This window comes from Carcharodon carcharias, chromosome 34, assembly GCF_017639515.1.
Source record: "Carcharodon carcharias isolate sCarCar2 chromosome 34, sCarCar2.pri, whole genome shotgun sequence".
Classification (NCBI taxonomy): Eukaryota; Metazoa; Chordata; class Chondrichthyes; order Lamniformes; family Lamnidae; genus Carcharodon; species Carcharodon carcharias.
Window position 1 is genome coordinate 22978378 of NC_054500.1, and position 13534 is coordinate 22991911.

Here is a 13534-nt window from a genome sequence, read left to right on the forward strand (position 1 = left end):
AAAAGGAATAATCTTTAACTCTTGGGAAGACTATCACAGCTGTTTCATCCACTGCTCTATCAAAGACTGAAAAGGCATTGAAGATCTGAGATTTCAATGAGCTTAGATGACAAAGGGTAAAACAACCAACTCCCTGAAAGACTGTCAGGAAAAGAAGAGATGATCTCCCCACGATTTTCTGCTTTTTGTACGCAGTAGCAAGAAAGCCACACTTCTCTCTGTATGAGGTTGCTCCACTATGGCCAACAGGAAGGACTGCTGAGAATATGGAGACGAGACAACCTCATCCTGTGGAATTTCCTGTAGTCAATAAACTCTGGGACAAGACTGCTGTCATGAAAATATTAATGTATATAATGTTATTGGAAATTATTCTAAATTGGACTTGTAGTGGGGTCTGTGTCTGTAGGTGTGAGTGTGTGTGTTAATTGGATCAAAGCCAGCTAATCTGGGTGCTTTGATGTATAGTAGTTTTGAGATGTTAAACAGTAAGGTTAGGGGTACATTTGCATTTTGCTGAATAAACCTCTCAAAGACTGGGGGTGAAATCTTGCACCTAGCTAGGAGACACCAAGCGACATGTTTATATTACTAATAAAATTGGTACAATAAAAGGGCTTTTACATTCAAAGGGAAGGCTAAGTATATACAGAAGAGTTTTGAATGTAGAAGTTAGAGGTATGTAAGATCTAAGCCTGTAAGCCTCCCACTGTGTCTGTGAAGGAACCAAATTGAAAGGAACCTCATTTTGAATTCATTAGATAAAATGTACTTTGTCCAGTGTCTATTTAAGTCTATGGGTTATTGTTGCCTCTGGGAAGATTACGTGGGAGTGATTACTTTGGAGATTTGTTTAAAAGTTATTATAGCAGTAATTTGTAGATATGTGTATGTGTTTAAATTTGTGGTTAAATTAATAAATGTTTAATTTAATGTATATAAGAAACCTCTTGAGGCTTGGTGGTTTTTATGCCTGAATTCAGAGATGCATCTCAGACATATCAATTGAAAATATTAGACAGTTGTTTAAAGCTTCCCTCTTGGGTTTTAAGTAACTCAGCCTTTACCAGCTGCCGTGTTATAACACAGGATTCTGCAGCTTCAGAAGTGCTAAAGATCTGCTGTAGTTTCTGTGTTGACCTCCGGCTCTAACAGGCTGGATTAAGATTAACAACTTCCCCTAGGGAATCTGTAGGGTTGTCATTTCCTGGAATTTCTGTCTCTTGGAAGGAATGTGTTTCATAAATATTTGCTAGTCTGCGACTTCGATTAAAATTGCTGGTTTTGCAGAAACGCTTAAAATGTCCAGTTTTGCCACACTGAAAGCATTCCATGCCACCTGCTGGGCAGGTCTTGAATCTATTCTGGGTTTTTGCACCACAACAAAAGCATCTCAAAATGGTTGCTGGTACAGAGTTTCCCACTCTTTCAGTTTGTTTGGCAGGCTATGGGTGAGGCCAATGCCTGTGGGTCTTCCCAATCTATGGAGTCATCTGAAGCCACAGTGTCACCATGAATAATACCCTGGTTAAATGCTCTAAGCTCGGCCTGCCTCAATTCTGGATCACTTGATCCAATGCAAGATCTTCTGTGGTCTGCAGAAAGTCAGAGTTTCTCATCCCAAACAACTATGACAATGCAATCACGGATTAGCTCATCCCTCAGCACCCCATATCCTCAAGAACTAGCTAGGCAATATAGGTCGGTTAGGAATAATTCCATCGATTTCTCAGGTTGTTGTGAGCTTTGGTTAAAAAGTGCTCTTTCAATTACTAAATTTTGCTTCAGGCTAAAATAGGTGTCAAAGGCTTTAATAATGGAATCAAAATCCACTGTGGACTTCTGCACACCCTGCCTTAGGAGAATGCTGTCTGCTACTGGATCTACTGCGTAAAGAAAGAAACTAACTTGGAGCTTTAGCTCTTTTTTGTGAAGACCTGACACTGCTTGGTATGGAGAAAATAGCGTTTCCACCTTTCCTACAGCTGGTCTCTCTGCAGGCTCTCGAAGCAGTCAAACAGGTGGGGCAAAGGCAGGGACTTCTCACTGGGTATGGTCATTGTTACCTCTCTCCAGTGTGCCTCCTTCTACCACCAAAATTTCTCGAGCTGCTTTCACATCGTCTTTCACATGTCTTTAACATGCCTTTTACATCGATGTCTCCACTGCTCCCACCATGTCTGAGATTGGGCCCTTCGATCTTGGGCTCTATGTCATACTGTTAACCCTTTATACTACAGGGCCACACATTACTGATACAGTGACCAAGAATGAGGTGGAATTGGGAAAGATATTGGGCACAGAATAATGGACAGAAAAGGGAAAGGAAGAAAGTGGAAAATACGATAAAAACTGTAGGCCATGATTATAAAACACGATGAATGGGGATGAAGGAAAGGGATGGTCTTTAAGAAAATCTTCGTAGAACGTAGAATCTATGACTTTGGAATACTTGTACATAAATGCTTAATCTGCTGAAATGAAATACCTTTCTTCACTATTTTAACTAGAAGTGTTAACAAAGTTTAAAATAAAAGAGAGGTGGAAGGAATTTCTTAAGCACTATGCATAATGTTAATATTGTAACATGAAGGATGTTTGCAGTACTTCCCCAAGCCAGGATACCTCCAGAATATTGACAGATCTTGGCAGAGTGCAGCTACCCTTTAATTCAACAACAAAAAAGGGAACATACAAAATTGAGCAGATGTTGCTTATATATTACTCATCCGCCAAGAACTATTGGGCAGGCATTAATACGGATGGAGTTACGAAAATGTGGAGCTAATCGCTCCATCCATCTGTCCCATGCAGTTGTGATGCTTTATGCAAGAAAGTAGGAATTTTCACCCAATGAGCAATAGATCGTGTTAAGTAGCTCACAATGGCTTTAATATAGATCTTACCTCATAATATTTAGGTGGAGCATTGTATCTACAATGACTCCGTCCAAGTTCAAAAGCCAACTGTTCCAATTTGTCTTCCTGCGCTAGTCTCGCCACACTTTTCTCAATGAAGGACATTACACTGAAAGAGACACATGATCCATTACAACTAGAAAGTTACAGTCTTTAGTGGGTTTGGCAGCTCAGTGCATTTATTGTTATTTTTCAGCACCAGGTAATTGGTTATTAGAATAAAAACAGAAGATGCTGGAAAAAATCAGCAGGTCTGTCAGCGTCTGTGCAGAGAGAAACAGAGTTAACGTTTCGAGTCGAGTATGACCCTTCTTCAGAGCTCTGAAAGAGTCATACAGACTCGAAACATTAACTCTGTTACTCTCTGCACAGACACTGACAGACCTGCTGAGCTTTTCCAACATTTTCTGTTATTTCCAATTTCCAGCTTCTGCAGTATTTTGCTTTTATTAATGAGTTGTTGGAGTTGGGAAATAGTATTCGCAGGGAGAACACAAAAACTACCCTGAGAACATAAAAGCCATCTGGTTACAAAATTGATCCTAGCTCATCAATCCATTATAGTTTTAAAAATATTTAGTCCCTCAGCCGCCTCTTCAATGATTCCACAATTTGCTCAAGGACTAGGGCCTAGTGCCATGGTTACTTTATAAAAACTCTTTTATAGGATGTGGGCTTCGCTGGCTGGGCCAACATTTATTTCCCATCCCTAGTTGCCCTTGAGAAGCTGCTGGTGAGTTGTCCCCTTGAACCGCTGCAGTCCATGTGGTGTAGGTACACCCCAGTGCTGTTAGGGAAGGCGTTGCAGGCTTTTGACCCAGCGACAGTGAAGGAATGGTGATATATTTCCAAGTCAGGATGGTGAGGGGCTTGGAGGGGAAACTTGCAGGTGGTGGTGTTCCCATCTATCTGCTGCCCTTGTCCTTCTAGATGGTAGTGGTCGTGGGTTTGGAAGGTGGTGTCGTTCCTGGTTAGTTCCGGCAGTGCATCATTGTAGATGGTACACACTGCTGCCACTGTGTGTCAGTAATGGAAGTAATGTGAATGTTTGTGGATGTGGTGCAAATCAAGCGGGGCTGCTTTATCCTGGATGGTGTTGAGCTTCTTGAGTGTTGTGGGAGCTGCACTCATCCAGGCAAGTGGGGAGTATTTCATCACACTCCTGACTTGCACCTTTGTAGGAGATGGTTGGAGGGGAGATGGTGGTAAAGTGGTAATATTACTGTATTATGGTTAATGCTTTGGGGAGATGGGTTCAAATCCCACCACAGCAACTGATGGAATTTAAATTCAATGAATAAGATCTGAGATTGAAAGCTATCTCAGTAATGGTGACATGAAACTGTCACTGATAGTGGTAAAAACCCACCTGGTTCGCTGATGCCCATTGGGGAAGGAAATCTGCTGTCCTTACCCAGTCTGGCCTACATGTGACTCCAGACCCACAGCAATGTGGTTGACTCTTAACTGCCCTCTGAAATGGCCGAGCATGACATTCAGTTCAAGGGCAATTAGGGATGGGCAACAAATGCTGGCCCTGCCAGTGATACTCATGTCCCATAAGACACACACACACACACGAAGTGAGGGGGTGAAGGGCGGGGGTGGGGCACTGAGTAAATGCCTTCTGGTCTCCACCATTTATGTATGGGATGACATCAGTAGTCGCAGAATAACCTCACTGGACTCCACTAGCCACTTCCAAGCACCTACCCCACAGAGCAAGTTCCCTCCATTTACTATCTAGTCCTGAAGCAACTTCAATCCAACTAACTCATTTTCCACTACCTGCATAAGATCATAGGAAATAGGAGCAGGAGTAGGCCATTCAGCCCATTGAGCCTACTATATCATTCAGTACGATCACGGCTGATCTGACTGTGGCCTTAACTCCACTCTCCTGCCTGTCCCTGTAACCTTTGACTCCCTTGTCGATCAAAAATCTTTTAATATATTCAATGTCCCAGCCTCCACAGCTCTCTGGGAGAGAGAATTCCACAGACTAACAACTCTCAGAGAAGAAATTCTTCCTCCTCTCTGTCTTAAATGGGAGACCCCTTATTCTGAAACGGTGCCCCCTAGTTCTAGATTCCCCCAAGAGGGGAAACACCCTCACAGCATTCACCCTGTCAAGCCCCCTCAGGATTTTGTATGTTTCAATAAGATCACCTCTCATTTTTCTAAACTCCAATGGGCATAGGCCCAACCTGCTCAACCTTTCCTCTTAAACCTCAATCCTCTTAATAGATATTGACCCTACTCAAATGCTGTTTGAAAAATTCAAGGTGATTGTTCTCATTGACCAGTTTAGTTAAAAAGAAACTCAGAGGATTGTAGCAGATAAATATCCTGGCCATCTAGTTCTGCATACCTACACTGACTACTCCTCATGACTTCGGCATCCTGTAAAGGAGTTCTGACTGCATTCCAGAAAACACTCTCAACCAGTTCTGCACCAAACACATTAGGTGAATGGGTCTATTGTCTAAATCACACTCCTTCATCGAATTTTTGGATAACATAAATCAAAAGCTGCTTTTGCCTCAAAACACACAACACTCCAAAAGCAATTCGTTGTTTTGAAGCACATCCTGAGGATATGATATTGATGGGCAGAGTTGAGGGGGGGTGGGGGGAGGGGGTGTTACATCTGTAGGCTTCCCACTACCCTAATTGTGAGGATTCACACCCAGAATACAACATTTTATTTCTTGAGAACATACCTTACTGTTGAGACACTAAATGGATTTTGGAGTAATAAAAATTATGTGGAATTTTTCCTGTCTTGACTTGTGGAGAATTATGTTGGCAACTCTGCCATTTCATGGCTCTTTGAAATGACTTCACCACATGCAGCTCTTTATAAACCTACCTGCACTTTCATCCATCACCTTGAAATGGAACAGCATGAGAGAAATTTGATGCAATTTGCCTTTCCATAATTGCCCTCACTTTTCTGCTATTCATTTGAAAGTATTGGCAGACTTTTATGTGCCTCCCTGGTTTTCAGGTCTCATTGTTCCTTTTGTATATTTGAAAATGTGTCTTTTCAGCGTTTAATATTCTGATATTCTCATTCAGTGACAGGGGACTGGATTTGGGCTTTGCTCTCAGGAGCTTAGGTGTCACTTAATCGCACCCAGGTTGTCCACCCTTGTCTTGAACTGCTGCAGTCCTTGTGTTGTTGCTGCTGTTTGAAGGTGTTACCCCAGGAAATTCAGGGTACTGACCCAGTGACATGAAGATGCAACATGGGCTGGTGGCAGCAACAGCATCCACCCCCGGGCTGAATGACAATTGCTCAGCTAACAGGGATCATTGGAACCAAATCTGATCCTTTACTTGCTTGAACTTGTTGGAAAGCAAAGAAAGAATTACTTTCCCATTGCACTTTTCACAATCTTAGGCTGTCCCGGGGCATTTTTCAGGTCTTTAAGTACTTTCGAAGTGTAGGCACTTACTGTATTGTGGGTAATGCACCAACTAATATGTGCACAGTCAGCACCCACAAACAATAAGCAGGCAAACTGAAACAGAAATACCTGGAAAAACTCAGCAGGTCTGGCAGCATCGGCGGAGAAGAGCACAGTCGACGTTTCGAGTCCTCATGACCCTTCAACAGAACTGAGTAAAAATAGGAGAGGGGTGAAATATAAGCTGGTTTAAGGTGGGGGTGTTGTGGGGGGGGAGGCGGGGAGAGGGTGGGGTGGAGACAAGTGGGGGGTGGTTGTAGGGACAAGCAAGCAGTGATAGGAGCAGATAATCAAAAGATGTCACAGACAAAAGAACAAAGGTGTTGAAGGTGGTGATATTATCTAAAAGAATGTGCTAATTAAGAATGGATGGCAGGACACAACAAGGTACAGCTCTAGTGGGGGTGGGGTGAAATAAGACTAACAGGGCATAAAAGGTATGGATTTAAAAATAATGGAAATAGGTGGGAAAAGAAAAATCTATATAAATTATTGGAAAAAACAAAAGGGAGGGGGAAGAAACAGAAAGGGGGTGGGGATGGAGGACGGAGTTCAAGATCTAAAGTTGTTGAATTCAATATTCAGTCCGGAAGGCTGTAAAGTGCCTAGTTGGAAGATGAGGTGCTGTTCCTCCAGTTTGCGTTGAGCTTCACTGGAACAATGTCTGTGACATCTTTTGATTATCTGCTCCTATCACAGCTTGCTTGTCCCTACAACCATCCCCCCCCCACTTCTCCCCCCAAACCCCCCCCCCGCCACCTTAAACCAGCTTATATTTCACCCCTCTCCTATTTTTACTCAGTTCTGTTGAAGGGTCATGAGGATGCGAAATGTCAACTTTGTTCTTCTCCGCCTACGCTGCCAGACCTGCTGAGTTTTTTGAGGTATTTCTGTTTTTGTTTTGGATTTCCAGCATCCGCAGTTTTTTGTTTTTATCTTAAACAGGCAAACTAGTTTTACCGCTATTGGTTGAGGGATTAATATCGGTCCCAGGACACCATGGAGAATGCTTTTTTTTTAATAGTACTGCGGAATGTTCTACAACCAGCAATATCACATCAACAGATTATCTGGTCGTTATCACATTGTAGTTGTGGGATCTTGCTGTGTGCAACTTTGCAGCTAGGTTTCCTACATTACAACAATGACTACACTTCAAAAGTATTTCATTGGTTTTAGAATTGCCCTGGCAATCCTCAACATCGACTCCGGACCCCATGGAGGCTCATGGCATCAGGTCAAACATGGGCAAGGAAACCTCCTGCTGATGACCATGTACCGCCCTCCCTCAGCTGATGAATCATTGCCCCTCCAATGTTGAACACCACTTGGAGGAAGCACTGGGGGTAGCAAGGGTGCAGAATGTACTCTGGGTGGGGACTTCAACATCCTTTATCAAGAATGGCACAGTAGCACCACTACTGACCGAGCTGGCCGAGTCCTAAAGGACATAACTGCTGGGCTGGGTCTGCAGCAGGTGGTGAGGGAACCAACAAGAGGAAAAAACATATTTGACTTCATCCTCATCAACCTGCCTGCCACAGATGCACCTGTCCATGACAGTATCGGTAGGAGTGACCACCGCACAGTCATTGTGGAGACGAAGTCCTGCCTTCACATTGAGGATACCCTCCATCGTGCTGTGTGGCACCACCACTGTGCTAAATGGGATAGATTTTGAATAGATCTAGCAACTCAAGACTGGGTGTCCATGAGCTGCTGTGGGCCATCAGCAGCAGCAGAATTGTACTCGAACACAATCTGTAACCTCAGGGCCCAGCATATCCCCCACTCTACCATTACCATCAAGCCAGGGGATCAACCCTGGTTCAATGAAGAGTGCGGGAGGGCATCTCAGGAGCAGCATCAGGCATATCTAACAACGAGATGTCAACCTGCTGAAGCTATAACACAGGACTACTTGCATACCAAACAGCATAAGCAGCAAGTGATAGACAGAGCTAAGCGATCCCACAACCAACCGATCAGATCTAAGCTCTGCAGTCCTGCCACATCCAATTGTGAATGGTGGTGGACAATTAAACAACTCACTGGAGGAGGAGGCTCCACAAATATCCCCATCCTCAATGATGGGGGAGCCCAGCACATCAGTGCAAAAGATAAGACTGAAGCTTTTACAACAATCTCCAGCCGGAAGTGCCGAGTGGATGATCCATCTCAGCCTCCTCCGGAGGTCCCCAGCATCACAGATGCCAGTCTTCAGCCAATTTGATTCACTCCATGTGATTTCAAGAAACAACTGAAGACACTGGATACTGCAAAGGCTATGGGCCCTGACAATATTCCGGCAATAGTACTGAATACTTGCGCTCCAGAATTTGCAGCGCCCCTAGCCAAGCTGTTCCAGTACAGCTACAACACTGGCATCAAAATGCAGCAAGACCTGGACTATATCCAGGCTTGGGCTGACATGTGGTAAGCAACATTCGTGCCATGCAAGTGCCAGGCAATGACCATCTCCAACAAGACAGAATCTAACTATCGCCCTTGACATTCTATGGCATTAACATTGCTGAATCCCCCACTATCAACATCCTGGGGATTACCATTATCCAGAAACTGAACTGGACTAGCCATATAAATACTGTGGCTACAAAAACAGGTCAGAGGCTGGGAATCCTGTGACCAGTAACACACCTCCTGTCTCCCCAAAGCCTGTCCACCATCTACAAGGCACAAGTCAGGAGTGTGACGGAATACTCCCCACTTGCCTGGATGAGTGCAGCTCCCACAACACTCAAGAAGCTCAACATCAGCCACAATAAATCAGTCCGCTTGATTGGCACCACATCCACAAACATTCACTCCTTCCATTACTGACACACAGTAGCAGCAGTGTGTGTACCATCTACAAGATTCATTGCAGGAAATCACCAAGTGTCCTTCGACAGCACCTTCCAAACCCACAACCACTACCATCTAGAAGGACAAGGGTAGCAGATTGATGGGAACACCACCACTTGGAAGTTCCACTCCGAGCCACTCACCGTTCTGACTTGGAAATATAACGCCGTTCCTTCACTGTTGCTGGGTCAAAATCCTGGAACTCCCTCCCTAACAGCACTGTGGGTGTACCTACATCATATGGACTGCAGTGATTCAAGAAGGCAGCTCACCCCCACCTTCTCAAGGGGCAATTAGGGATGGGCAATAAATGCTGACCCAGCCAGCTAAGCCCACCTCCCATGAATGAATTTTTTTTAAAAAGAATGCTCTGGGACATCTGGATGTTGTGAAAGGTGCTATAGAAATGTGAGTCTTTCTTTTTATTTGTGGTTAGATAATTCTATTACATCATGGGACAGATCCAGAGATGTCCCTGAATCTTGAGCTCCAGGTCACTGATCTATATGGCAAGCACAATGACTTGTGTTAAAAATAACTTGTGTAACACTTGCGATTATACAAAAGAAAACAAATGCATTCCCCCTCTCCTCCCCACCCATGAGGTTCCTACTCCTGGAAAACAGTCAGCAGATTAAAGCTCTCCACTTGCCCCATTAACGTTAAGGTTACTGACCGGAGTCCGTGAGATTGCAGCTCCTTGCTCATCTTCAGCTGCTGAAGATCCTCTATGTCACGGAAGAGGAAGAAGACATCCTTGCATTCAGGGTGGGTTTCAAACAGCCTGAAAGAGAGCAACACCTTTCAGAGTTAACTTGTCCAACTCCCCCCACCCCCCACCCCCCGCCCCCCCAGCATTGCTCATAATGGGCAGGTTGAGGTTATGCAGATGATTAGGGCTGGATTTGCACTACCTAGGCAGGCAGCTCGAGTTGGGAAATTTACTCACTGTGGCAGGGAGTGCCCCGTCAGATCCAATTTTCACTCTGGGGGTTGTAGAAGTTGCGGGGGGGGGGGGGGGGGGGGGGGGGGGGGGGGGAGTGGGGGGAGGGTGCAGGTTAGAATTGGGCCCACCACCCCCGAAACAGATCAGAGGCGATCAGAGGGGTGGCCTGGTTAAAAGGCCGCCTCACTTCTCTGGGACTTTGACCCAGTTGTTTCGTTAAATCTTAGGTCCTTTAGCCCTCAACCCTCATAGCCCATTACCCTCAATCCACTCCCCATGCTATCTTCATGCTCCTCATACCCTCCATGTCAATCCATGTTCCCCACCCATCCCCAAGGCCCCTTATAAGCCCCCATATCAACTTAATGCCAATCCATGCCAACACATGCCCCCCCCATTGACCCCCATTAACCTTGCATCCTCCATGTCAACTCAGCTAGTATCTACCATGGCAGATCTGAGGAGCCATGTTCGGATGAAATAAAATAAAAATCTAATATTGTAATACAGCCTTCACTATATTAAAAAATACCATCCATGAAAGCCCATTCAAACTTTTAAAATTTCCTCAAGCACTTAATCTCTGATAAAAACAAATTTCTATTCGTAGCCCCATACCAAAGGCAGCGAGTCCTTTAATAATATCTTTGAGCTGTCAATGAACCTGTGAATTTAAAACTCCCCTGCTGAGATAATTATAATTCTGGAAATCAATCAAACATTCATAAAGAGCTCTGAAGGAAACGTCAACAAACAGCTATTGTAACTGTTAGAACCTTTCACTTCCACTAGCAAGCTATTTTTTCATTTTAAATGCTGGGAATTCCAATAACTTCACATCATGACAGTTATACAGATCTCATCCACCCTTCAAGAATCTTTATGTTTACTCCATAAATTTTGACTCCCATGCTGTGGGTTAAGGCCCACAACAACAGCCAAAATGGGGTCTAATTGAACTCAACACTGAGTTCAAAGCCGAATTTGAGTTTACCCCATGTGTGAATCACACCCCCGCCTACTTTTCCCTACTGGCAAAAATGGGATCTGTCAGAAATTGGGGCAGGATTTCTACATCCGGACCCTGCCCATCTTTTTGGAAACTCCAAGGAGTCACCACGACTCTGGGGGAAAATTCGGTCTTTAATGTGCAATATATGAGGATAATCTTTGTTTGGATCTCAGTCTGTCCTTTAAGGCCATGAATAGATACATCATGAAGGCAATTCCAGGATTGATGCTTTTCTTTGGAGTGCAAATTGCAAAATGGTCTCCAAAATCAGTAACATCAAAGTGAGACAAAATATTTTCCTTCAATACTTACTGAATATTTTGAAGTGCGACAAACACTCATTAGTTCTAGAACAAGATTTACCTATGTTTCCACACATACTAGCAGCTCCTTCATGGCCCCGCCGACAGTGAGTCAGTGTATCAGTTGTTTAGCTAAAGGACCATTTTACTACTCAAACCACAATGCGTTATCCTGCTGTTAAATGGTAGGCTCATGTCCCTTTAAGGCTAGGACATATAATTCATCCCAACACTGTGAGTTACACAGGGAGTAATTACTGTGAAGGTCTGCAAAGAGTCTCCAGATATTGCATGTCTCCAACTTTCTGTTCGTTTCTGAATGTAGCAAATGCTTCCTTTGTTTCTTTGTTATTTATTTTTAAGAGAGTGATGCAGAAATTTGCATTAAAAATGGATTTCTGAATGTGATGGTTAGGAAGTGTTTGTACTGTACATATAATGTAAATATATAGATTATCTAGGGGACTGTCATGAAGCACCCTCCTCACACCCAAAACCTCCAATATTTCCTTCTCTTTCTCACTTGCCCTGCCACCACCACCTTGTGCACCCGCTCCCCTCACCTGCCCCCCACCCCCGCCCCCCCAACCCCACTGTGTCCTTTCTTGACTGGCTCAGTGGGTCACACACTTGCCTTTGAGTCACAAGGTTGTGGATTCAAGTCCCACTCCAGCAACTTGAGTGCAAAACCCAGGCTGACACTCCCAGTGTGGCACTGAGAGGAGCTGCAGGGTCAGAGGTGTTGTCTTTTGGTTGAGATGTTAAACTGAGGCCCTGCCAGTTGAACATAAAATTCCTAATGGCACTATTTTGAAGAGGAGCAGGAGAGTTCTCTCCAGAGCCTGGGTCAATATTTATCCCTCAAAAAACGGGTCGTTATCCCATTGCTGTTTGTGGGAGCTTGCCGTGCACAAATTGGTCACCAGTTTCCTACATTACAGAGAATACACTTTGAAAGTACGTAATTAGCTGTAAAACATCTTGGGATGTCCTGAGTTTGTGAAAGGCGCTATCGAAATGCCAGTTGTATCTTTCTTGATTTTGCCGTCCATTTTATCCTGGCTATTTCCTTTCTGTAAGAGATTCTAACGGGATTAATGAGGAGAGACCAGGGATACTTGCTTCTCTAGAGCAACAAAAGCTAAGAGGGGACCAGATGGAAGGGTTAAAAACTCCAAGGGGTAAGGGGGGTTTTCACAGGCCGGAGCATAGATTTTAAAAATTGGCACCAAGAAAACTGAAGGTTTTATAAGGGTGACTGGGGAGCACCCCCCCAGAAAACTGTGAGGGAGCCAAAAAATCATAGGAAATTACAGGACAGGGAGAGGCCATTCAGCTCATCGTGCCTGTGCTGGCTCTTTGAAAAGAACTGTCGTGTTTAGTCCAACACCCCTGTTTTTTGTCAGTAATCCTGTGCGCTCTTCTTCCTCAAGCACCTGTCCAATTCCCTTTTAAAATTATTGATGGACTCAGCTTCCACCTACTTTTCAGGTCAAGTGTTCCAAAACCTGACAACTCCCTGAGTAAAAACATTTCTCTCCATCTGCCCTCAGGACCTTTGTCCAGTGCTTTTCATTATCAACATTCTGGGGGGTTACCATTGACCAGAAACTGAACTGGACTAACCATATAAATACTGTGGCTACAAGAGCAGGTCAGAGGCTGGGAATCCTGCGATGAGTAACTCACCTCCTGACTCCCCAAAGCCTATCCACCATCTACAAGACACAAGTCAGGAGTGTGATGGAATACTCCCCACTTGCCTGGATGAGTACAGCTCCCACTACACTCAAGAAGCTCGACACCATCCAGGACAAAGCAGCCCCGCTTGATTGGAACCCCATCCACAAACATTCACTCCCTCCACCACCGACGCACAGTAGCAGCAGTGTGTGTACCATCTACAAGATGTTTTATCTAATTCATTCACGGGATGTGGGCATCACTGGCTGGGCCAGCATTTATTGCCCATCCCTAATTGCCCTTGAGAAGGTGGTGGTGAGCTGCCTTCTTGAACC

General features: G+C 44.4%; 1 protein-coding gene across 1 annotated transcript in view; it reads right to left on the minus strand.

The window, feature by feature from the left end:
- Nucleotides 1-13534, minus strand: part of xgb (x globin) — a 71549-nt gene that overhangs the window by 22657 nt on the left and 35358 nt on the right. Inside the window, exons 2-3 of the mRNA XM_041179224.1 lie at nt 9933-10040; nt 2907-3027 (exon numbers count right to left, since the gene is read on the minus strand). Coding sequence (XP_041035158.1) covers nt 2907-3027; nt 9933-10040 — 229 coding nt within the window. The remainder of the gene's footprint in view (nt 1-2906; nt 3028-9932; nt 10041-13534) is intronic.